General features: G+C 42.9%; 1 protein-coding gene across 1 annotated transcript in view; it reads left to right on the plus strand.

The window, feature by feature from the left end:
• The window catches only part of XRCC4 (X-ray repair cross complementing 4), a 132,744-nt gene extending 106,938 nt beyond the window's left edge, over positions 1 to 25,806 (plus strand). Inside the window, exon 8 of the mRNA XM_054283768.1 lies at positions 25,710 to 25,806. Coding sequence (XP_054139743.1) covers positions 25,710 to 25,806 — 97 coding nt within the window. The remainder of the gene's footprint in view (positions 1 to 25,709) is intronic.
• The last annotated feature ends 953 nt before the right edge of the window (positions 25,807 to 26,759 follow it).

The following is a 26,759-nucleotide window of genomic DNA, read 5'->3' on the forward strand; positions in this document are numbered from 1 at the left end:
CAGCCCACAAATGAGCTATCACTTCTCATTTCTTTAATTTGTCATTCTCATTGATCATTTATTATTTATTTTATCAACTATCATTTTTCACTTATCAAAACCTTTGCTATTACTGAACTGCCTCATGAGTGCAGGAAATAAAGGGATTTCTTCCTCATTGCTTTTCTGCAGTAACTTCTTGTTTTCACATCATCTGAGGAAGATACACAATCACATCTGGTATCAACCATGTAGGGTTCAAAAGGGACAAAAACCATCAAGCAAAAAGGTATTGAAATGTCTTACTTGGACTATTTTTTTCCAATTTATCATTATATTTTATTATCTTTGCTCCTGTATAATCTGATTTTGGAGGGACAAATATGAGTTTTAAAATAGTCAGTGGATGAGGCTGCTCCACAGTCTCGCCATCAGTATCTTTTATTTGATTTCAAAAAATGCATTTAAAAAAAATTTTACATTTAAAATTGTTTTTAAAAACACGTTTACATTTTACACTTTTAACAAATTCTTTAGCACTGGCTGTGAGATCCTCAGAGATTGGTTCTTGAGTGTTTGGCTGGGCAGGATCCCCCGGGTTGGTACAAATAAAGTCCCAGTTCCAACCTCCCTTGCTGAAGTGTTTCTGAGAAATCCTTTGTGACACAGGAGGCAGAAATCAGAGGCACAGCCCAGGAGAAATGAGATTTTTTTAATAACTTGTGGGGAGTTCCTTTGCAAAGATGGCAGAATGAGATGGTTGGATTGCCCCTGGAGCTGCCTTAGGAGAGATCAATATGTGAGCACCGTTCCCACGACGACTGCAAGGGCAAGTCTTGTAATTAATAATAAAGAAATATTGATTTTTGTGATGGTGGTGGTGGTGGTTTCAAACCACAGCTCTCAGGCTGCCCTGTAGGAATAAAGCACTGCAGTGTTTGGTGAGAAAGTCCAGTGTTGATTCAGTTTGATAAAATATTTTTCTTTATCTTTGGGAAGCCTTGCTGCATGGATGGCATGAATGCAAGTTTGGTATTTGCAACACGTCGAGGGTCCCAGCAGACACAGTTCTTTTTTTGTTACAGAAACTATATTATTCTCCCTCTGTCTCCTTTGGTGTTGGACAATGTATGTGAGCAGAGAACTGCGCACAGAGGCAGAGGAGTGCAATTCTGTGTTTTTCTGAGCTGCTGAATAGGTATCATTGTATGAGTGTGTCTTGAGGGGGGAAAAAACAACACTGCAAAAACTTCGTGGAGCTTTTTTTTTAGGGTTTTTTTTTGGGTTTTTTTCCGGTGTGCAGGCTCCTTCTCACAGCTGCAGAGAGAAATAAATGTCTTGTGGCCTTTCCATCCCTTCCTCTGGCTCTGTGCTTTTCCTATCGACTGGCCCATAAATATTTGGCTACATAAAACTCTTCAGATTTCCAGTTTGAGCTTCAGATTTCTCCTTTCGCAAGGACAGATGAAATCCCCTGTGACGGGTGCTGAGGTTGGATGGGATGGCCGCAATAACAAATATCTCACTTCTTGCTGAATTCATCCTGAGAGACACCTCCCTCATGAGCTGGGAAGAAATCCACGCGTATTCCATGGTCACGTTGGTTCCTTTGCCATTTGAAATGTTCATTTGGGATATTTCACAACGAAATTGAAATAGGTTTCTCTTGTTGTAGGTAGACGGAGGAGGTAGTGATACAAGGAATTACAATTTCCCATTAACAAACAAACAAACCCCAAAAAAACAAACAAAACAAAACAAAAAAATCCAAAAAAAACCTCAAAAACCCCCAGAAAGATCTCCTGTAATGCATGTGAAGAGATGCTGGCATGTGTGGTCTGGAATTGTGATTACCTGGATTAATGAGTTTGGGGTTTGAAAACAGAACAAACTTAGCCAAAACCACACCAAACTGCACTGGTGTTTTTAAACTATATAATCTGAGTTGTGGAGACTGATGAAAAAAATCTCCTTGTGTGACAGCAAAGATTAGCATGAAAATCACAGATCTGTTTTTATCATCACATTGCAGGATAATATTGGTTTCATCTTAGGGATATTTAGCCCTGTACTTTGGTTCTTGCAGGGAATATTGTTACAGTTTGGGTTTTTTTCTTTTTTTTTCAAGAAAAACCATAACTTGGTTATGGGTGGATGTTTAAGTGTTATGCAAAATGGCTTTAAACTTTTCCTGCAATTAAAGCCTAATCCAAAACACTGAGGCACATTATTAATTTTATGCTTAACTGGAGCATTTTTTTCAACAGGCCTATTCATCTACTTAAAACTAAGCACATGCTTAAGTGCATTGTTGAACTGGGGCCAGAGTTGTTATGCTGAAGCAAAAGAGAGAAAAAAAGGATAAAAAATAAAGCAACAAACCACACACACACACAAAAATTACGCCTAACAGATAATATTCACTTAAACCATCTCACAGACAATTTTTGTTTTTTTTTTTTTTTTGCCTATGAAGTTCAGCCACGTGGGATAAAATTGCTGATTTTAGGGCTTTTTTGTTGTTGTTGTGGACAGGTGGTGACACCAGCAGCAGCAAGAGCACCATGGTGGTAAAATTATTAATGGAATTCCTCTCTGGTTTGGGTTGGGAAGGACCTTAAAGCTCATCCCATTCCACCTGCCACCTTTCCACTGCCCCGGGTCGCTTTTAGTCAAGAGCTGTAAATGAATTCATTAATGGGAATTATTTTTGGGTGGCAGTAGTGGGTGTGTGTTTAAAGTCCAGTGGTGATGCATGGTGCTGTGAGAGTCAAGTGCATTCCATCTTTTCTTCGGCGATTCTGAGAGTTTTAGCGTGGAGGAAAGAAACAAACACAACAAAAATGTGATGGTCGACCCTCACCCACGGGCCAATCTGCTGCTCTTTGTGAGACTGAATTCTGGCCTACTTGAGTTCAGTCTTTCAGCCTTTCTTTTGGTATAATTAAAATAAATTATTTATTTAGAAACAGAAGGAAATTTAAGTGCTTTTTAAAATTAATTTTAGACACAGAAGAGTTCTGTGTCTAAAAAAACTGCTGAGCACGAGGGCTGTGCTCCCCAGTGGACGTGTCCAGCCTGGCCCTGGTGGTGACAGACGCAGAATAAAACGTTGATCACCGATATTTGTGGGAGCTGAGTGCAGCCCTGAGCAGAGTCTGGCTCGGGAGGAGCAGGATTCCTGCAGGAAACACTGAAAATCAAACCTTTTATTGTAATAGAAGCGCAGTCTGGGAAAGGAGGGCCACCCCAAGCAAACAGATGTTCCTTTTTTGGTTTTTACTTTTCCTTCTGTGTTCTCTCCCCTCTTTGTCCCTGGGTTGAGCAGGACACCCACAGTGGTCCCCAGCACTGCTTCGGGGTCCCCCAGCTTTAAAGGGAAGGAGGTGTTGAAGCGGTTTGGAACATCAGGGAGCCTGGGCAAGAGGAGGAAGAGGCTGTTGTGTTGTAAACAGTGCGGTTGCTATGGAAACTGGTGATTCACAGAAAAATGGAGGGAGGGCAGGGAAGAAAATAGAATTATTATTATTTTTTTTTTCCTTTCCTTAATATTTAAATCACATCTGTGATTACTGACCATGCTTCCTGTATTTCTTTGAGAAACGTGGTGGACAAATATAATTGTTTTGGGAGTGCCAGGAGTCCCTGTGTGTTGTTGCATGCCTTGTCTGCGAGGCAGGGATGCTTGTGCTCAACAATTATCTACTGAAAACAGTTGACCTCATGCTCGTGTATCCTGAGCTATTCTGCAGATTGCCACGGCTCTCATACAGAGCAATGTATGCTGTCTAATGATTTGTTAACTTTTCACTTCTTGGCCCAGGTTTGGCTGTAAAACCACAGTCCTGCTAATTACAAAGAATCCATGTCTGTGTTTTCTTTACTTGGCTGTGTAGGGGAGAAAAAAAAAATTAAATGTTAGGGAGAGGAGTTAGGGTTTTTCAAATTTTTTTTTTTCGTATTCATATAAAATGTTAAGTGACCTGTGGCAATTTCCAAAGTATTTCAGTGTGTTCTCTGATGTTTAAATTAAACTTTACATCATTTGTTATAGTGACACCTGCTGCCCTTGTAATGGTTAAGTGTATGTGAGTACACAGAACCCACTTTTCAAAAAAATTTATAACTCCACTGTAAAGATTTTATTCTGTGCTGAAACTTGGCACACAGGCTTTTTGACTAGGAACAAATTATTCTTTTAAAAAAATGTGTTGGGGAGAAGTTGGTTATTCACAAGAGCTTACTGTGCAGTAAAAGCAAGCTGATTTTGCTGACACATTTATCTGTTTGTGCCTCTGTAACTTGGAATATGAGGTTGAAATAGTGCATTTGTCCAGTTTTTCTGTCTTTAAATCTCAATTCAGGCTACTGCTTAGGTCCCTGGTGGAAACAGACCTGATTTTTTTTTCCCCTTAGTTTTCTTCTTAATATTTCTTTCTGTCGCAGACAATTTGATTAAAGATTGCTCAGCAAGGGGCCCAGATGGTTTTCAGCCAGAGAAGAGGCATTCCTGGATGAAATCCTGGAAAATTCCTATAAGGCTGTCCCAGTTTCTAGGTCTTTCAAACCTGCTGCTTGTGGAAACAGCAACAGGTGATGTTCTTTCATGTTAAGGCCGGATTTTTAATTTTTTTTTTTTTTTAATAAATATTTCCCCCAGTGCTGAAACACCTGGGAAGGTAATCACTGATGATAGGAACGTTTGTTTTATGTGGCCTTTTCACCTTTCTAAAATGGCTGCTTGCTGGAGTCACCTCCAACGCGTCTCTGACAAAAATCCCTTGCACACCAGCCTCGTTGTCTTTCTGGTTGTGTTTTACTGGGAATAGCAATGGGAATAACAACCGCTTTTTTTGTTTGGGTAATCATGTGAGTACAGGAAACATTTCTTTCCAAAGCAGCACTCTATTAGTTTATCTACACAGTGCCAGGAAACAAAACCTGAAGCAAACGCATGGAGGGTAATAGTCTACGACAAGCATTGTATCAGTGTGTAGAAAATGGAGCAAATTGAATTTGTGCAATCGAGGCAATAGAGTGGAACTACAACAGAGCACACTGCACTCCTGAAGTTGGCCGCCTGCACCCAGTAAAATGTGCACTTTACATTTTGTGGGTTCACCTAAGTTTCCCTTGTTTCTGTGAAGGAAATCAGGAATTCTGTCTTGAATTGTTGCCTTTGCGTCCTGCTGCCGAGGAGCTTGGCGTTAAAAACCAGAGATAAAACAGCAATAGTGACAGAGGTGATGCAAACCCTCCCGGTGCTCCAGCTGCCCCTCAGAGGGGAGAAATGCCCAAGGGAATCCCAAGGGAATCCGTGCTGAGATCACCTGCAGGCTGGGTGTGAGGGTGCCCTGGGCCCTGCGGCTGCATCCCCGCGATGATCCCTGGGCAAGGATTGTCCCAGGGCTTCTCTCAGAGCTGCTCCTCGTCCCTGAGCATGGCTGGCATCAGTCTGCAGCCCTGTCCCCGTGGTGACTCAGTAACCAGCAGCAGCACCAGCACTGGTGACTGTTTATCCAGAGTCTAGACATTTTATACGAGGTTAAGGGCTCTGTTCTCTGTTTTATAAGGGAGGCAAACACAACTTTTTTTTTCTTCTTTTTTTTTTTTTTTTTTTTCTTCCTGGTCTTGTGGTAGCATGACGGGTGCTTTGGCTGTGTGCTGTGCTGCCCAGACCATCTCCAAAGTCAACAACCTGCTGGCTTTTTGGTTTGGGAAACCTGCAGAGTGTGCCCTCCTCCACCTGTGGAAGGGGAGAGTGGGAACTCACCTTGCACCAGGAGCTCATCATCACCTCTCGGAGCTCGGCAAATGCCATGCAGAAGCATCGGGTGCTTGGATGGAATGGCTTTTTTAAGGTCTTTAGGGGATCAATCTTCTGCTTTGGTGTGATGTTTGTAGAGGGACTCTAGTTCAGACAAAGAGGGAATATGGGGAAATGCCCTGTACTGAACAGGCTTGTTGGAAAACAGGACAGGTGGGAGTGAAGATCTCCCATCCCCACTGCTCTGGGGCAATGCTTGCAGAGAATTTGTCACAGAATTTCCTGAGTCCAGGTTGGTACATTTGAAAAAAACAAACTGGGTTAAGTGGTAGGTGAATCCTGGTAGATGCTGATTGTGCTGATCACAACGAAAAACAAACAAGTAAACGCAGAGATTTAGCTTCCATATCTCTGCATAGCTCCTCAGAGTTCTGAGGAGTTCTGCAGTGAGTGATTTATTGGACCAGATCCAAGAATGCCGCCTTTTGGAAGAATAAACCTTGGCAACCCATTTAATGCCTGCTTTAACCAATTATCCGGGTTGGTTTCCTTCCTTTGTGTGCCCCGTGCTCATCGTCCCCTCGGGCTGGTGCTCTGGGACAGAAACCCAAGGTTTCAAAGTGTGCACAAACGTGTCCCACTCCTGTGTGGGACGGAGCGTTGGGAGTGGCACCCGGCAGAGTCAAATGTAGGAAATAAGGGCTTTTGTGTTAGTTTTGTTTTCCTGAGTGATTAATAGCCAAGCTGCCTGAGCTCACCAAACTTCGTTTCATTCAGTATTGAACAATCCCCCTGCACCAGGGCTTGCTGGGCAGCCAATAACTCAGCGAGACGGTTTTTATACAGCAAAAAATGGGTGTAAAATACACAGGCAAAGCTGCAAAATGTTCTGAGTTTCTGTTTACATTCAATTCATAAACAGCAGAGGGGCTCGGGCCGTGTTTTGTGTGTGCAGCACCCACATTGCAGGGCCCAGCTCTTGTGTGTACACAGCCCACACATAAATATTTCCCATTATTGCATCCAGTCAGCAGGGCTTTGTCGGAAATCAAGTGCCCATGACCGAGGGCCGTGCACAGAGTGTGTTGATGTGAAGTTTATGTGACAACAGGAATGGGCCACATTTCCCCATCACAGATAAGGACACTTAATATTTATACAGCTCTTTCCACTTTGAAAGCGTTTTGGAAACATTAATTAGCACCGGGGAATTATTATAGGTTATTATCGAGGGAAAAATAATCCGAGCCACGGATTCCTGAGGGTGAGGGGAACCTTGGAAAGCAGCAACGCCAAAAGGGACTTAGAAAAAGTAGTAACTGACAGCAAATTGGGCATGAATTTGGAATGCTGATTTGACAGCAGTGAGGACCAATCCAATTTCAGCCCAATCAGCAGAGGTCTCCTGTCACTGGGGATGCTGAGGCCTCGTTGGCAGGGAGGCACTGACAGCTTCAGGGACGGAGGGAACAACTCACTGCATGCACAGGAAAGGAATTTGGAGCCCGGATTTATGAGGGATGGGTTTAGGTTAAACACATACAGGCTGGCTGCAGGACAACAAAGGGAAACATTTGATAAGGCTTGAAGAGTATCAGCGCGGAGCACAGGATGTAATATGAGAAACGGGATTAGGGAAGATGACTTGAAATGAGAAAGAGCTTTTGGGCAGTATATTAAGGAATTGTCAGTTATATTTATTGGCTTGCAAAATAGTGTTTCCAGAGGAAAAAATGAAGCAGCATCTCTGGCTGAATTTAACAGTGTGCTGCAGAAATGCTAATAATGAGGAGGAGTTCTGGGGAAAATAGATCAGTTTGAGAAACTCCACAGAGCTTGTTTCTCTTCACAGTCCTTTATAAGGTAAATAAAGACCCCTCATCTAATTCTGTGCTCTGGAAAACCAGTGTGAAATGGAGAAATTAATTATTTTGTGCATGCAGGAATGCCAGTGCAACCCTAGATCTGTGTACAGATAGACGTGCACTGAATTCTGGCAAATTGCTCTTTGTTGTCAGGGCATCCTGACTCCTTGTTGAGCACCTTGTTTTCTCAGGAGTTATTTCTATGGATGAAAGGCATGTTTTCCACTGGCATCACCTCATTTTCCCCGTGCCTCTTGCAATCAGGCTTTTATGTCCTGAGATGAGCTGAGCGTGCTGCAAGGTGGGATTTCATTAAGGATGCCAAGGCAACCAGTATCAAAGGGATGCTTATTTTGCTGAGGGATGTCCCCAGCCACACTGAGGAGCAGTTTCAGCTGGAGTGACCTGCTGTGATGGGAGAGCTCATCCTTGGGCTGTGGAGAGGAGCCCTGCAGCGTTCCCAGTGCAGAGCTCCTGTGCAGGGAGGGTTTGTGCCGCAGGAATTCTCCACTTGCAGCCACAGCATCTCTGCAGGACAGCACATTTTGCAAAGCAGGCTGCTTGTTTCTTTGAATCTGAGCGTTCTGTTTAATCGATTATTCAGATTTTTAGCCATATCTGAGGCAGCGACCTGCTGTGGGGTTCAGATTTCCAGCTCCTGGGCGTTTTATAAGAGGATTTGGGCTGTGCAGCATCTCTGGGCTGGGCAGGCTGCACAAGGGAACGCTGCCAGGGATGCCATCAGTGCACCCCAACATCTGCAGGGGCTGCCAGAGCACGGGCCGGGCTCTGCTCGGTGCTGCCGGTGCCAGCAGCAGCAGCAGCGGCCATCAAAGAAAGGGCAGCAGGAGGGAGAACTGGTGTGCATGGAGGGACAGCAGAGCCCTGGAACAGCTGCCCAGGGAGGGCCTGGAGTGTCCCTGTGTGGAGACATCCATCCTGTGGGATGCACCAGATCATCCCCAGACACCCCTTCCAACCCCAAACATTCCATGGTTTGCAGCTCTTTATGGTGTTGCACCCACTGCTTTTACCTCTTTGAACCTCTACGGGTTCCTGCTACCAGGAGTGTTTCTTTCAGCAGGATTGTGATAGTCAAGTCAGGACTAGCAGAATGAGATTCCATCCAAAGTAATTTCTTTTTTATTTTTTCTTCGCTGCACAAGATCCTGCTTTGCAGAATTACTGGGAAAAAGTCTTGACTTGAAGCGAGTGCTGTAATAAAAGGCTCAGAAGTTGGAGACCTGTTAGTGTGAGGGACCCCACTGACAACACACAAGTGTAATAAAGTAAATAAATGAGAAGAAAAAGAGGAAAAAATTTCGTCTTTCCATGACAGAAAAGAACAGGGGGGAAAAAACCCAAAACAACAAAACAAAGAAACATAGAAGCCAAAGGGAAAAAGTCCAGCTGGGTTGCTATTCTGTTTTGGTTTCCTCAGAACAGGTATTTTTCCATCCCTCCCCCCAGGAACAGGAGCATTGCTTGGAGAGATGCTGAGGGCCCAGCCTTGTCACAATCACCAGGGGAAGCTGCTCTGCAGCCATGGCTTGGTCTTGCCTGAGCTCCCTCTGAGACTCAGCTTGGCTGGAAGCGCCCAGAGATTCTTTCCTTTCTCAAGTGCCTTCTATGAAAGAGAAACAAAAAAAAAAAAAAAAAGCCGTGTCTGATGGCAGCAGCAAAATTCCATAAATTCATCCATTCCAGCATCACTCCTGCCAAGCCTTTCCTGCTTCCAGGGCCTTCAACAATGCACCCACGGGATGCGGGGTGGAAAGCAGCAGCGAGAACCGAGCGCTGCTCGCAGGGTCCTCGTGCAGCCCCTTGGCTGATTTACTGCCCTCACCCTTCCCTCCTGCAGCCAAACTGAGCCGTCATCTCCCCAGCCAGGGGGGTTCTCCCCGTGTGAGATGCTGTTCCTCCCCTAACGCCTCGTGGCTGAATGCACAAGGGATGTAATGGTGGGTTTGACGTGGAAGTGAATTCCTCGCAGTGGTTTGACAACCCCTCGCAGACCCTGCAGCGGCTTTCGTTCGTTTAATTGTAAAATCCCATTACAAATACTTTTCATTGTCTAGGAAAATATATGTTCTGTGGTTGATTGCCAGAGTTTAAGGCTTTGGGGACAGGAATTAAATTTTCAGAACTTTTCCTAATTTTTTTTTTTTTTCCTAATGCCCTAAAGAAAATGCGTTGTCTTATTACTTGGCTAATTTCCCTGAAATGTGGAATTGTGGAATGAGGTCTTGTTTAAACAGCTTCAGACTGTGCATTGTGTTAATGCAGAAGATTTTAGGAGGAATAAACTCTGTTCCAGTAAAAACACAGCAATAAAATTTGCAACCCACGACTCCCCTTTGATCACTTGCATTCTTTGGGATTTGATTCCCAGCATTGCAGATTGGGTCAGTAGTTGACAGTTCATTGTGCTGCCATATAATTCATGGAGTTTTGGTTGGATTTTTTCTTTTTTTTTTTTTTGGGTTTTTTTTGGGTTTTTTTTGGTGTTGTTTTTTTGTTTTTTTGTTTTTTTTTTTTGGCAAAACCACAGCAGAGGCAGGACTGCCTCCTGGCCAGGGTGAAAGGACTGATTAGGCAACAGGAACTTGGATCCCTGAGCTGCTTCTTCACGCTGGGCTCTCACTCTCTTGGCAGGGCCTGGGCTTTGTAATCCTGGCTCAGCTGTCTGAGCAGGGCTGGGATGTGGAAAGCAGCATCAAAGGGGACGACACTGGGGCGAGGCAGGAATTGGGCAAAAAAAACCCAAATCAGGCTTTTATTTCTTATTTTGAAGTGAGAAATGAAACCATGACGATGCCTTAATGGAAAATTAACCAATCCAAGCAAGCTACGAGGGCAATCTGTCTTTATTTCAGTGATAATTCCCTCAATTAAAAACAGGCATTGATTACCATGCCATCAATGCAATGAGACTCTGTGGGCTGCTCTGAGGAAATAGTTATTAGAATAGTTGTTAGAATATGGGTTGGTTTTTGGGTTTGTTTGGTGTTTTTATCTTCTTTGGGTTTTTGGAGATTTTTCATTTTGTTTTGAGGGTTTTTTTTGCTTTGTTTTTAGGGGTTTTTTTGTTTTTCTTTTTTGTTGCTGTTTTTGGGTTTTTCTTTCTTTTTGTTGTTTTTTTGTTTTGTTTTTTGTTTGGGTTTTTATTTGTTTGTTTATTTGTTTGTTTTTGGGGCGGTTGGGTTTTTTGGGGGGGAGAGATGTTGGTTTTTTGGTTTGGTTTTTTTTTTTTTTTGGTGGGGGAAATCTGCCACAGTCTCATTAAAGTATTATTCCACAGAGCTGTAGACAAAGAAATAGCTCATGGTTCAGATCAAATCTGGTAAATCCCAACGTGGAATTACTCATCATTAGCTGTGTTAGCGAGTGCTCGTTTTCCAAAATCAATTCTGTCATTTTGGATTATTTTCTGTGCACTGTGTGTCACAAGTGTTTATCTGGACAGAAGGCAAGATACACTCCTCTCTGTTCTAAAATTAACTGTTTGAGTTGGAAAATAGCATGTAAGCATGAATTGCTATGATAAATGTATGTGAAGTTATTTTTCCATGTCTTTTGTGGAGGGAACTGTAGACTTGTTGGAAATTTCCATTAAACTTGAAGCCATGGCTGTCCAGATCAGAGGAATTAATATTCATTAAATACCACTTTGACACCCAAGCATAGAGAGAAAGGCATGTTGGATCATTTGGTTTTAAAGGATTCTTTTAGTGGGTTTCTGTCAGAAGTTCAGAAATTCAGGCCTAAACGATCAATGAACAGAAACAATTAAGGAAAGGATTGTCTGGGAAAATGCTCTTTTTCACCTTGCTGTTACTGGTTTAATATTTACCCCTGGACCATTTTTAGTGTATTCACCCAGAAACAGGAGTTCAGCTGAGGGGCAGAAACTGGAAAAGCTGGAAATTCACACTGTCCTGTCCCAGGACTCTTCTGTTCCCCTCGCTGGCAAAACCTCTTCAAAAACAAATTTAAATTGATGCTGAATACTTAACCTTCATACTTAATGCTTAATTTAAATTGGTGCTTGCTATTTTGCCTGGCAAGCATACAAACTAAATGCCTGTCTTTCTACCAAGTGTTAGACAGACCCCAAAACCCAGCTGTGTATCTGGTGTGTCTTAAAAAGGGAAATATAAATACGTTTTCCTGTGCTGGGGAGGACACCTTTAAAAACTCATGTGCAAAGGGGAATGTAATCTGAATTTCAGGTGGGGTATGTTGCAATATATTATTATATGAATAGAATAGAATTAATATAATATAATGTAATATAATATAATGTAATATAATATAATATAATATAATATATATAGAGGTATATATGAATTTCAGGTGGAGTGTGTTGCAATATATTAATATATATAATAATATATATTATATCATATATATATAATAATATATGTTAATGTATATGAATTTCAGGTGGAGTGTGTTGCAATATATTAATTTATATAATAATATATATATAATAATATATATTACATATAATATACATAATAATGTATATTAATATATATGAATTTCAGGTGGAGTGTGTTGCAATATATTAATATATGAATATTCACAAATATATGAATATTCATTAATATTGGATGCAAGGCTTATGCTGGACGTACCATTCCATTCTGCAAGCCTTTCATTTTTCCTCTCCCTTCCCAAAAGCGTGTGATGGAAGCTGGAGGGAGCCCCAGTGGCTCCCTGGCCTTGTGTGTGGTTTTCCCTGTGGAACAGTCACATCTAAGGCAGAGCAGAGCAGCGCTGGTGGCAGGAACATTGCACAACAAATTTCAGGAAGGGCAGCGGGGGTTGCTAAAGCGTTTTATCTGCTGGGAGTAGGAAAAATGCTGTGTGGGGATGAGTGCAATTAGGTCATTGCTTTGTGTGCCCAAAGCCCCAGTTTCTCAATGTTTCTTAGAATTCACGAGGATGTATGTTTAAATGCCTTTGATTTGGCGGAGGAGCACAGCCAGGCAATCCCCCTGCGGCCTGTACATAATTGTGTGTATATATTTATGTACAGAGCTTCACAGACAGAGATTATTCCAAGAACACCTCCTCAACAGCCTCCAGTTCCAGATAAAATCAGATTTCCAGGCTCTGGAGCACCTTTGGTGCTGCACAACTCCCTGAATATCTGTCATTTAAGGGACAAGCTCAGGGGGTCTATGGGCCACGGTTATTTCCTTGGGTTTCTGGTGGAGGTGGGATAATCTGGCCTTGCAAAACAGCCGTGAGCACGTCATGCTTTATTTCTTTGTGCTTTTTGCAGTAACAGCAGCCTCGCCAGCACTCTCCGCGTGGTTTCTCTTGGTGGTGGTGGCACCCCTGGCACAGCAGGTGAGGGGTGAGGAGCCCACCTGTGATGTCCTTGCCCTCCTCAGGTGAGGACTGGGGCAGCTTTGGTATCCAGCCAGGATCATCCCACAGCATTCTTACTTCCACGCTGAATTCTTTCCTTTTCCTTTCCTTTTTCCCCACTCTTCGTTCCCCGTTGCACAAAGGAGCGCTTGTGAGCACGCCAGCTCAGCAGCCCCTGGAGCTCACTTCTCCATTCAGGGCGCTCACCTTTGGCAAGGGCAAGCAATGCATCGCCCACTGGGGGTTCTGCAGGAGTGGGGCGTGCTTAACTCCTCAAAAAACCCATTCCTGCCCCAAAAGCTGCCTGTGCTGCCCCTGGCAGGGCTCCAGCGTGGGAGCTGCTGTGCTGCTGCTCCTGCCAGTGCCAGAAATTGGGGTTTGCCACCAAGGCAGTGAGGGTGGCACAATAAATGAGAGGTGCACCACTCGTTCAGTGGGAGATTGGGTGTTTTTGGCACTGTTTTGGGACGGGCAGCTCAGTCACACCCTGACCAAGGCCAGGGAACTTTGTGAGGTGTGCTGTGACCCCTTCACCCTGCCAGCAACAGCCTCTCCAGAAATGGGATTTTTGTCCACATTTGGATTGCTTTGCAAGGTCCCCAGGAGTCTCAAATCTTCCTCTCCTACACCCAGCTTTGTAAAACTTAAATTTTTGATCGTTCTGCAGGTATTAATTTAATTAATTCATTTAATCACCATTGGGGCATTTTCAGCAGCACAGTGGCCCCTCAGCTTGGAGCTGTGTGGAGAACAGTCAGCCCTGGTGAGGCAGGACAGTGTCTGTGAGGGAATTTGAGTCATCTGGCCTTCTGCTTTGAGGAGAAGTGTCTTCAGGTTCATTATTCCCTTCATTGATTTAATTCCAGCTGCTCGCCTCGTATCGATCTGCACTGGCCATCAGAGACAGTTTCACTGGAGTTTTTGTCTTTTCAGGCAAATGCTGGAAGGAAAAAAACCCACTCCTTTGAATTAAGCATCATCTGCTGGGAATGTTTTCTAGGAATGTCTGTTTTTATCACCCTCCTGTTGCCTAATTTGTGATTTCTGACACGTAATGGATGCACAGAAGTGCTAAAGATGAATGACTCTATGTGATAGAGCAGCAACTTCCCTTGCCCTGCCCCTGAGGCTTCATTCCTTTTTTTTGGGGGGTTTTTTTTTTTTTGATCCAAACTTCAAAAGGATTGTCCTGGATGTTTATGCTATCCCATTTTTCATCCCCGCTGCGCTGTTTTCATCCCCTCTCATTTTTGAAAGCAGCAATAGAGAAATCTTACAGGGGGCGTTTCCCTTTCTTGATTTTCTGCTGCTTAAAGCCTTGGGGAGAAAGAGCTGTGTGGTTTTCATAAGCCCCCAGTCCACTTCCAAACCTCCTGAACCTGCTGATTTTTGTAATGCTGGGATCAGGTCTGGGATGCTCAGAGGAAGAGAAGCGCCTCACTGCATCAGTTCTGCCTGGGAGCACGAGCACTGCTTGCTGCTCTGGTTTTGTACAGCTTTAGCAAGCAAATAACAGGGTTTTTCACCTTTTTATCTTTTCTCCTGCCTGTTGAGCTGTTGCTGTTGTGAAGAGTCAGTTAAAGGCACCTGATCATTACAATGTTGAGAGGGAAGGGCAGGAGGAGTTGAGGTTTGAGCAGCCTCCTTTCTGTAAATGCAGAAATCAGAAGCATCACCACTGAAACTTCCCTCACCCCACCAAGGGCCTCGAGGTCCCTGTCGTATTTTTTCACCAGTAATATCAAACTTACTCCTCACATTTATAATTTTATTGGTGGTTTATGGAGCGTTGCAGTGTTCTGCAGTTAAAATCTCTTTCCTTGCATTCCCACCAGAAAACAGCTCATTCTCCTCCTTCTAGGACAGGGAAAGTGTGGGCTCCAAAGAATTATGTTAGGCTTGAAACTTGAATTTTGTCAGCACCAAACCGTGTCTGAAATGGCTCCTGTTGGGTCCCACCAGGTTTAGAATGAGCTTCTGTTACGCTTGCCTGAATATTTCATTGCAATTAGTAATACTAAGGATGGAAATGTAGAAAGGATTGGAAACCTGGCTGGTAAATTGTTTTAAAGATGATGTTGGTTATTTACCAAGTTAAGCTGAGCTCATACCGAAAACCTGTGCTTCAGACTAAGTTCAGAATTTTTCCCCCCTAATGATACCAGAAATGTCTTTGGTCTGCCAGATTTATTGGGAAACTTTTGAAACAACCATTTTTATTTATAATAATGCTTTAAAATTAATTCTAAAAAGGCTCTTAGAAAAACTTTAAATTTTAATGGGTTTTTTTGCATCATTCTGTACTATTTTAACTGCCTACTCTGAACATGAGACTTTATCCCAGATTTTTAATTTATTTTATTTGGATCTGCTCTTTTAGATGGGAATTCCTGTGTCTTGCTCTTTCACCTTCCTCTCCTCCCTGTCCTGTGCAAAGGTGGCCATTTCAGACAGAATCAGGATTCAGGATGCTCAATCTCTCACAATCTCAATTAACAGCAGGCAGTGTCTTCCCTGTGCTTGTGGGCCATGGACTGACTATTGATTCTGATTTATTTTCCTCTGGAAAGAAAACAATTGAGACATCAGGCGAGAAGGTGCACTTGAAAAATGTGCATTATTCTCCCCCTTTTACCCAGTGCCACAGGGTGGATAAAAAACACGTGGGCTCCCACTGAGGAGGACCTGCTCCCAGTGCCTCAAGATCCAGCTTCAGCTCCATCTGCAGTGCTATTTCTGGGTTGTTTTACCCAGTCAGAAGCACCTATTTAATATGAGAACCATGATTATTCTCCTCTGATTGACACCTGCCTTCTCCTAATAAAGTCCCAGTTGCATGGTGTTCCCTTTTCTCCTAATGCTTTTAATGTCAGATGAAAAATTCCTTTACAGCACTGTGCTGAAACTCAACAGAAAGGCAAACTATTTAAATTTTTCAGTGGCGGTGCAGCACTGGGACCTTTTTCAAGGCTCTCTGTGGATTAAAACTGTGTAATGTTTGTGGTTTGGATGCTGCTTTGAAACAGAGCAGCACAAGAACATTTTCTGGATGTGCTTTAGGTTCGTGCTAATATGTCAGAGCTGAAGGTAAAAATCTGGCTTGGGCTGGAGTTGGGGCAGCTGTGTATAGAAAATTACTGCACAGCAATATCTGATTAATTTTGTCGCATTTTCGTTGCATTCTGTGCTTTCTGCTGCGGTTTTTCTGTTCCTGCACATTTTGTGTGGGGTGTCTTCAGGGCTCTGGGAGGTTCCCCTGGCCTTGAGAGGACACAGGGCCACGACAGAGAAATTCACTCCAGTTGCTGAACACACCAAAAGCAGCCTGGGCAGAGCTGAGCTGACCCAAGGACGGCTGTTCCCACATTGTGGACAGCTGGTGGGTCATCCCTTAATTTCCTTTTGGTTTTTTTTCTTTTGAGCCTGACACAGCCTCTTTCCTCCTCACTGGAAGGTGCTGATTCCACCCCAAAGTGACCCAAAATTGCTGAGTGATTTTTTCAGTGTGTGAGATGGAACCTGCAGGTGTCCGTGCAGGTGCTGAGCAGGCTGGCAGGGCACGGTGGCTTTGGGACACCAGTGTCACACCTTCCTTTGTGGGTTAATGCTCCTGAGGAGCCTCGCAGCTCACCCTCAAATGCCTGAATTTTATCCCAAACCTGTTCTTGATGTCCTCATTCAGTGTCTCTGAAAACCTGGGGCCTGAGAAGGAGCATCGGGTAGAGGGGACATGAGGTGCATGGGCTCCCTGAAGCTGTGCCTTGATCTTTGGAGAGATGGAAATGAGAAATTTCTGTTTAAAATGTTGCTTTCTTGGTTTGTGTCTCACAGCTCCTTGGTTCCTTTCCCAAAAGGTGGCTCATGGATGCAGAGCCTGGTGTCCCTCCTGGGCTCCTCCCTCTCCACCTTTGGGGCCGATTGCCATCCCAGCTGGGCTCTCACTGCTTTCTGTGATTTTGGCCATTTACAGGAATAAAAAGCAGAGTGGCTCATGAAGAAGAAAACCCCTCATTTTATGGCAATTTTGACCAAGGAAACACACAAAGGAAAAACCCATCCTCTTGTTTTGCTGGGGTTTTGTTGTTTATTTGGAGATGGTGCAACCTTTCTTAAAAATCTCAATCTCCAGACTCTTTAGCAGCATTTACCCAGCAAGTAATGAGCTTGTGTGTTTGGTCTAAATACAATCTGTCCCCTTCTTCTTATTGGTTTTTTTTAAAATCATTTTTAGTTTTTCCTTTCCTGTGTGTTTGAACAGGTTTCAGCTCTCACAGGTGTCACTGCAGGCGATTGTTTGATCTCCATTATCAAACCTTTGATCTCATTTCAGAAAAGTATGAATGGATTCAGCTCTGTGGCTGGGGAGGGGTCAGCAGGAACACAGGGAGAGGCTGGATGGGAGTTAAGAGGCAGCAGAGAGGAAAGCACACTTCTGAGATCTAAAAACAATTTTATATTCAATAGAGACCTGTTAGAGGGGGGAAAAAACCCGGCTGCACTTCATCTGCTCTGCCTTAGGTTGTAAATTGAATTCTGCTCCCAGATTTATTAAGAGCTCACCGCTGCTCTGTGTTTCTGAGTGCATTTTGTCATTAGAAAACACCTACAGGAGTGGCACATCCAAGTGCTCCACTGATCCAAAGTGTTTTTCTGCAATAAGCTGATTAAAGTGAACGATCCCAAACCTGCTGAGCAGATCTGTGCAAAATAGGTGATCTGGGCAGAAATGGGCTCCTCATGGTGCCCAGGTGTGTGTGTGCACAAATTGTTCAGCAGCGAGGAGGAATGTGCTTAATTCAGTTGTGGGAGGTTTTAAAAGAGTCTGTGGATTCTCCTTGTAGTGGTTTTGGTTTGGGAATTTAAGATTTTTTTAATTTTAAAATTTCCTGAAACAAGACCAACCCCACAACACTCCCTCTTTTACCCAATAATCAATAAAAGAACGAACAAACACCCCACGAAAACAAACAAACAAACAAACAAACAACAACAAAAACCCAAAAAACAAAAAAAAACCAAGGGTTTTTTTTTGTCATTTAACATCTATCTTTCACAAAAACATATCCAATTTCTTAATAATTCCACAGACTATTAATAATACAAAAACTTTTGATATTACTTCCCCAAATTCCACCTGTGTCAAACCACAACACTCCTAAATCAGAGCACCCCAGTCTGGCGCTGAGAGGGGGAATTTTCATCGCACAGATGCTGAACTGGTGCGTTTTTGTTCATTCAGAACACTTTGAATGTTGTTCATTTGTGGAGGGGATGGTTCCACCCTTCACCAGGCAGTGCAGAGGGTGAGCCTGTGCTTCAGGGAGGCTCTGCAAGCTCAGACTCCACACCAACTCCTGCTTTTCCCCAGTTAAACACTCTTTTGTTCTTTGTTTCAGTTGTGGCTGCCGTGTGCAGCCACCAGATTTTGGGGTGGAAAACCCCATCCCTGCACACTCCACCCCTTCAGGGATGCAGGCAGAGGAACGCCAGGACACAAGAAATCAAACCAGGGTTTTTTAATTTGCCCTCTGAGATCTCTGTGGTCGCCCTGAGAGGTAGGAAAAGATGATGGACACCCTGCATTTCCAGGATCTGGCAGCCTGGAGCAGGGTTATGGCACAGCTTAGCCAGATTTGGTGTTGTGTAAATGTATATGTGATATAAGTAGTGCTTGATGATTTTGAGAAATGTCTCCCAGCATTTGCCAGTGGATTTGCAATACGCTGGATTTATGAAAGGCCTTGACAAAATTCCCAAACAAACCAAGTTCTTTCCCTTTGCTCTGTGCTTTTGTAGCTGTGACGGAGAGGTTTGTGTTTTTTCCCCAGCGAGTGCAGTGGTGCTGGGGTGTTCCTCAAAGTGCATGTGGTGTAGTTTATTTAAGCAGGAAGGAGTTTAAGTGGAAATGAGCCACAGAAATGTGTGCCACTTGTCTAAAACAAACATGGTCTAGGCCTTTTCCTTGTAAGTGACATCTATTATTACATTTTTAAGTAGATCTTTGTTAGTGAGCATCTGTAAGCGTGTTTGATCATATGGAAAGATCCAAGGCTGTATTTATATTGCTCAACCAGAATGTTCTCTTGACATAAGGACCTGCACCAGTGCCAGCTGAAGTTCATTGGGAATTTGCAACTCAAAGGATAGAAGTTTCCCTAAAGAAGTTTCTGCTTTGTAGGACTAAATGAATGCAGTGGATGAATATGAATGTTGAGAACTGATCTAGACCAATTACTCGAAATTAGATCAGATATTGAAAGTTAAGTCATTAAGAGATAAATATGATCATCTTCTCAATATATAGATATATATTTGTTTGCTCTTGCTGTAGTCAGTGTGGATATATAGGATATTTGAGGGATTCCAAGTTTGCTTTCCTCCCTCTGGAGGTTTCCAAGGATGTGTGAACTAAAATAAACCCCACGCAACTTGTGCAAGCATCAAACAAAATCATCCCACATTTGATGGTTTCCAGTCCCAGAGGAGGAAGAGCATCCTTCAGAGGCGCTGAAGACAAAATTTAAAATCATCCTGGGTTTGCAAGTTTGGCTTTAAGTTGTGTTTCACAGAGGGAACTGCAGGCTTGCCCTGCAGTGCAGAGGTGGTGATGGGTGCAGGTGCAGGTTGGCCTCAAGCCAGAGGTGGAAGCTGATGAAGGAACATTTGATTCCCTGGTTGAACATTAATTTTGTGGTTGCTGCATTGAAAATATTCTTCATTAGCTGTGAAATTGACCAAGATACTATTTTATTAATATTAATAATATAATATTTTCTATTTTATAATAATTATTATAATAAAATAGTATAATATTTTATTATAATAATTATTAATTGTTTTTATTTTTATTTCTAGTTTTGTTTTTATTTCTATTTTTATGTTTATTTCTATTTTTATTGGTGTTGTTGTCATTGTCTGTCTGGTGACCTCAGTGGATACTGGAGTTGCTCGCCACACTGAGCTTAGGGGAATGCCAGGCATGGAATTGTTCCACTCAGCTGTTTCCTGAGTATTTTTCTCTACTTTCTATGAATTTGTCTTGGGGCTGGGCATGGATTGGGCTTTGATGATCTCTGACACCACTGCTCTCTGCAGATGCACACAAAAAAATCTCTGTTTCTTCACTACATTAGGGAAAAATCCCTCAACTCCAATTTCAAGTCATGAAGTTGAATGTACCCAGCAAGTTCTTCAGGACTTGGAGGGATTTACATTTTGCAGGATTATTTTGAAGTATATGGGCCTGCTTTCATATAATTTCTAGGAATACATGCCAGCAAAAACTGTATCTGGAAGCTGAATACTTTTACTACTGCCAAAATGTAAAACATTTTATTTTCTTTTTCCATTCTACATTGAATTAAAAAAGAAAAATGCCTCTACAGTTTACCTTATAGTGACTCTAGCATATCTCTGAGGGGGAATACCATCATAATTTTAATCACATGTAGCTCCCATTTAGCCTACACACATTTTTAATATTCTGTTTTAAAGAGGTCTGTCTACATGGAGTGTTCTCAGTGCATCACTTCATGTGAGAGGTTTCCCCCCTTCCTCCATGACAGCATTTATTTTTCTTTTTATGGTTAACTTGCCTTTTTTCCCAGTAACCACAGGCAGACAGGATTTCTCTGAGCACCACGGGGCATTGGTGCTTCCAGGCCAAGATTTCAGCTGCACCCCTGAGCTTTAGTGGGGGCCTCAAAAATTCGAGATATCTGTGTTAGCGCTGTAATAATTCTCTGCCTATGAGCTGTTGCTGACACCTATTTTTATGACACTGAAAAAAGTGTGTATCAGGTTTTATCCTCTGTTATTATCTACTCATGATATTAAGATTTTATTAAGATTCATGTCCAAATGAAGCAGAGAACCCAACCAAGCTGGGGAAGGATGAACACACTGAGAAACTCAGATGGTGAGAGCTGAGATTCCCCTCTCTTGGTAAAATGCCAGCTCAGGGTTGGAAGCAATTATTTTAATTACTAAAAAAAATTAAGGAAATAATGCAGTGGTTCAGAGGCACAATCCTGGATTAGTCAAGTTTCTTAGGAAACCTTTCCATCCACGTTGCTGTGATGGTTTTTCTCTTTCCAAATCCCATGAGAGTTGCTCAAGGACAAAAGCTTGGGTGGAATCATAACCACAGCATGCCGGGCTGGCTCTGGAGGCAAAGCCAAGTGCAGGGACCCTTCTCATTCCAGAAAATGAAGTGGTTTTTGGTGAGCTCTGAGCTCCTGTAAGGAGAGCCTTGCGTGTCTCCTGCTCCTCAGGAGCCCTGCTCAGCTCTGGAAGGAAATATCAAGTCATGTAAACCACTTTCTTCCAGTTTTGGGGCCAGCATCTCAGCTGGTGTAAGTCAGCAGAGCTGCAGTGACATTATTAGTGCTGCAGTGATTCACACCAGCTGTGGGTCTGCTTCTTCTGCCTTTAATTTATGAACTAAATGTCAGGAAATATGAAATGATCTCTTATAGTCAGCAGTTCTCCAGATGTGTTAATGGAGTTTAAGTTTACCAAAAGGCAAGACTTCAAAAAGAGATCCAGCAGAGGGATAAACTTTGGGGGAGAGTGCCTTGCTTACAGGCTTCCTGGCAAGAGGGGGCTGTGCAACTCGCTGCAATTTACAGAAATTAACTCAGTTACGTGTCAGGATAGGGCAATGCAGCCTCCCTGAGAAACCCAAAATAATTTCACAGCACAGAGCAGGCTGCTGGCATTGTGCAAGTGGGAATCACCGAGCCCTAAAAGCAGAGTGGAGCTGCTGATGAGCTTGGTGTGAAGAGCCCAGTGCCTCCCCTCTGCGCGCATCGCATTTATTCAGGGCTGGGTTCATTCAGAGGCAGCTTCTTGGAGATTCCATGAGGACCGTGTTGTTACAAGGACACAGAAGCTTAACAGTTCTCACAGTGCAATGTGAAAACTCAACAGTGGCTTGGCTTAAGGATGTGCTCTCGTGGGTGGTGTTGAAAACTGTTATTTTAGCCAATGAGGAGGGAATGGTTGTTGACGTTGCTTAAGCCCTGTCAGGCTTCCTTGTCCAAATCAGAAAACTCTGGAACTGCTGAAACCTCACAGACAACAAATGTGGGGTCTCAGAGGACTTTTAATTCTTTTATGCCTGAATAATATATGAGCAAATGCTCCAAAAAAAAAAAAAAAAAAAATAAAACAGCTATACCTGAAATATCCTGTGATGGCACAAAGGCCTCCACAGCCCAATTTATTTGCTAATGAGACCTTTCAGAATTAATTTAAGTGATCAGTGGGTGGCTCCACACTGTGTGCTTCACTGGGGATGGACTCACAGAGGTAAAAGGACAACACACCTTCAGTGATTGAACCTGAAATCCCTCTGCTGGAGCTTGGTGCCTGTATTTTATTTTTAAATAAGTTGATTTCTATCCACCAGAGCAGTGGGGGATGCTCTGAGGTCACTGGTGAAGGGCCCAGATCTGTTCCACAGCTAATCCCAGTGACTTTTTGGTGAGGCAAATATCTGCTTAGGTGTCACTGCATGCCAAAAGGAATATAAAAGATGCTTGGCACAATTTATTCAGGTCTGAAGAAGAGTGTTTTGGAAGAGTTCTCAGAGAAAGCTCGTTAGACTTTCAGAGAAAGTAATTACCATACTCTGAATATAGCAATATATTGAATTTAGAGGGGTTGGCAGAGCTGGAGGGGTGAGGAAACCCTTCTGGATCAGCATCCAACACTCAGCATTCACAGGGCTTCTGCTGATGGCCTTGGAGCACCACAGGGATGGAATGGAGCTCATTTCCCACCACCAGGAAACACAGAATGTTCAGAGCCCTGAGCCTCCAGGGGCCTGAGCAGCTCCAAGTGGGAGCTCCGCAGTGCCTGCTGTCTTAGGGAGCTCATTCCCCTTTGGAATTGACATTTTTTATAGAGATTTCAGCTCCCCAGAGATTCCTGGGTGGGAGTTATGGAAAAATTTGGTTCTGAAAATCGAAGAATTCATTGATTTGACCAACAGTGCTGACTGTACCACACGGAGCAGCTGAAGGCAGATGCTCGAATCAGTCTGAAAACGCAGAATTCATTGTGTGCCTCATTTCCCTGAGTCCTCACAGGGCAGCACTGGAGGGTAGAACTCTCCACCACTTCTCTCCAGCTCTTCCCATCCTGGGCAACACATGAAATTTTCGCTTTTTTTGTCAGCATTGCAGCAGTGTAATAAACCTGGGCATGAACCCTGTGAATCTGCAGCCACGTCCTGAGCCAAGCTTCGGAGATCACATCCTCTGTTCAAGGCAGGGACTGATGCTGGTCCCTGGAATTCCTCGTCACTGGGAACTCACAGCCCTGGGATTGATAAATCCCCTCTAAACGCACAGGATAACAAGTTTCTCTGCAGGATTCAGTTGTTTTTTGGGATTTTTTGGGGGTTTTTTTGTTTTTTTTTTTTTTTTGTGGATTCAGCCTATATAAGTGTAATTCCTATAGGCACCGAAAGCTGTTGGAAATGCCACTTTTTTTTGGGATACATCACCTTCCCAAGGCACAAGGGCAGAGCTGTCTGTACTGGAATCATGTCCTGGAGAGAGAGCAGAAATAAGGAATATGATTAGCAGGATTCCTGCATCTGGGCTGCTCTGCCCAGCTCTCCATGTGGGAATTGGGGGTGAAATGGTCATTCTCAGGGTGTTCCAACAACTTCTAATGGTTCATTTATAAAATCTTTTAAAATATAATTTTAAATAAATATAAAACTATAAATATAAATATATTATATTTATACGTATACTTATTTTTATATAGTTATCTATAAAATATATATTATTTATATATTTGTATAAAATATTAAAACAAACTATATTAATAAATAATTATATTTTATAAATATAAATATATAATAAATATTTATATTTTTAAATAAAAATTTATAAACTCTTTTCAATATAAATTTGTATGTAAATATAAAGCTATAAATACATTTTTTATATATTTACATATACAAGATAAAAATATAAATTATATAGTTATATAAAATATGAAAAAATATATTAATAAATATAAATTTAATTATATACTTTATATAAATATAAATTTATCAACTTGTAATAGAAATTATAATATAAATATAAAACTATAATTCTATTTATTTATAGGTATATAAATAGGTATAGGTAAAAATAGGTATATGAAAAAATATATATGTATTTGTATAAGATATAAATATAAATATGCCTTTAATTATAAACATATAAATATATGTTTTACATAAGTATAAATGTCTAAACTGTTTTTATATAGAATTTTATATAAATATTGTCATGGTTTGACACTGCCCAATGGGGGCACAATGCCAGTGCCCCCACAAAAATACCCTCTCCCTGGTGTCTGCTGTGAGATGTGACCAGGAATAAGCAAAGCAGGCTCCTGCTTAGAAATAAAGAAAACTTCATTAACTAAACTACAAGAAAATAACTAAACTACATGGAAAGAAAAAAAAAAAAAACAAAACACAGAAGGAAAATGAAAACCTGACAAAAGCATTTTCCTCCTCCTCCCCACCAAATTCTCAATGCAATACATTCCCCCAAAATCACCAACCCTTGGTCTGGCACCACCCTTTAGAATGCTGAATCTTCAGTTCATGAAGAGGAGAGGAGTCCTTCTTGCACCATAGGCTTCCCCTGGAAACACGCTGAAACCTCGTGTGCTTCCATGTCACTCAGCACTCCCCGGAAAGTGCTTTGCCATCGTGACACCTTCCTTCCACGCCCAGTGCTCTCACCACTGTGCATGGACCAGAGCTGCTTCCAGGGTTGTCTTTCAAGGGTGCCTTGTCTCACTCCAAAAAGGCACAGTCTCTCCTTCGGGACACCTGTCCCCCCCACATTTTTGCACACCCTGGGGCCGAGGGGTACCCACACTGAACCCTCCTGGTTCTCAGGCACTGACTCCCCCTAAATGCAGTCTCTGTGTCACAGGAAAAGAAAATGGTCCCGTCCACAGCCACACAAGAAAAGTCCAGCCAAAAGGCCACTCCATCATCTCCCCCTCCACTCAAGAGTCTTCTGCACTTCCCTTGTGGCCCATTCCCTCTTATCTCTTATCTCTCTTCTCATTCAGCTCCAGGAGGATCAGCATTGAGGGTTTCTATCATGCAAGACAAGGGTTAAAATTTCACTCTCTGCCTGTCTGGGCACCTTCTCGCCGCTCTCCCCCCTTCTCCTGCTGGGCTGCTGCTATCAAATTCAGACGCCGACTCTCCCTCTCTCTCCTGGGTGGGGGGATGGCTGCCCGATGTCTCTTGGTGCTCCTCCACCCTTCCATCCTCAAGGGCCTCCTCACCTCCCATCTCTGTCCAGGCCCAGGCCTACCGCAGGGCTGGCCCTGCCCTGCCCAGCTGCAGCAGCTCTGCCAGGGGAGCAGCTCTGCTTTTAACCCCTGTGTGTTCTCAGAGGCGTATCCAAATCCCAGTGGCTAAACCAGATGCCAATATTAAAATCTGTGCACCCATTGGTTTGACCACAACCTCCCAGAAAACCTGTTTCCTGTCAATGTCAAACCACCACAAATGTATAAATTATAAATTTATAAATTTACGCGATTTACAAACTGAATGTCCTCTGCCTGCTTTGCCACTGCCGCCCCAGCGAGTGATTAGGTCTGGAATAACCCCGAAATGAATTGGAATTACTGATATTTGTTTCCAACCTTGTGTGACATCGCTCTGTTTGTTCCAGGCCCGGCCCGGCCTCCTCGGGGCAGCGCTGCCCAGACTGGGATCTGGAAACCCTGGAGAACTCGTGTGGGCCAGAGGAGCTCTTCAAGGACATGTAGCCACTGTGGGCCGGGCACAGCGACACTGCTGCTCCCTCCAGGGATGAGTTATCAACTAAAAGGGTTTTTGTTACAGAACAAAGTCTCAACCTTTGCGCTGAGGCTCTGAACCCTCCTGCACCACGCTTTTTGCAGACCTTGGCCTGCTGCACCTCATTTGTGGCAGTCCAAAATTGAGTTCAGTCCCTGTGCAGAGCTTTTCTCACCCGCATGGGGGAATTGAGGGCACTGTGGATGTGTTTTTGCATCCTCACGGCCTCTGGTTGTGCTCAGGATCAACCATTTCCCAAGCACCAGGCCTGGGGTGATGGTAGACATGCGCTGAGCTCAGCCTTTCCCCAGGCTTGGATGGATAACTCAGCTTCATTTGCCAGGCTTGGATGGATAAATCAGCTTTATTTGAGGTGCAAGTGTGACTTTAGATTGGTTCTGAGTCAAAGCAAAATGTCCTTTTACTTGTGGCACTCCAGCTTTTGGTAGTAAAGTGCTACTAAGGTTGATATTGACTCTATTTTAACTTTCTGTAGAAACCCACAGCGTTTAAAATTGTGATTTTTGATACTTCAGCTTTTTCCTTATGGCAATTTCTTTAAAAAAAACCAAGAAAATTAAAATGCATTTGAAAACATAAATCAAATTTGTCTTTGTTTGTTAGACATTATGAATAAAGGTAGTAGTTACCAAAGTGTTTTAATGCCTGATCTTGTCTTGCCCCCAACTGATGCATTAATTTAGATTTAAATCTTCACCAAAAAGACAAAGTTAACATGCATTTACCTTTCAGTGGCCAAAATTAAGAGCTCGAGGCGGACCTCAGGATTCTGCTTTACATTTTCAGGACCTGAATCCATCCTTGCTTGAAACTGAAGGATCCAATTCTTTCTGCAGAAGGAATCCCACTGAAGTCAGTCCTTGATATCATCTGTGGGTTGCAAAGTTCTTTGGTAAAATAC

The sequence above is a fragment of the Melozone crissalis genome, unplaced genomic scaffold, assembly GCF_028551555.1.
Source record: "Melozone crissalis strain CALT ecotype California unplaced genomic scaffold, PUWL_Pcris_2 ptg000005l_1, whole genome shotgun sequence".
Lineage (NCBI taxonomy): Eukaryota > Metazoa > Chordata > Aves > Passeriformes > Passerellidae > Melozone > Melozone crissalis.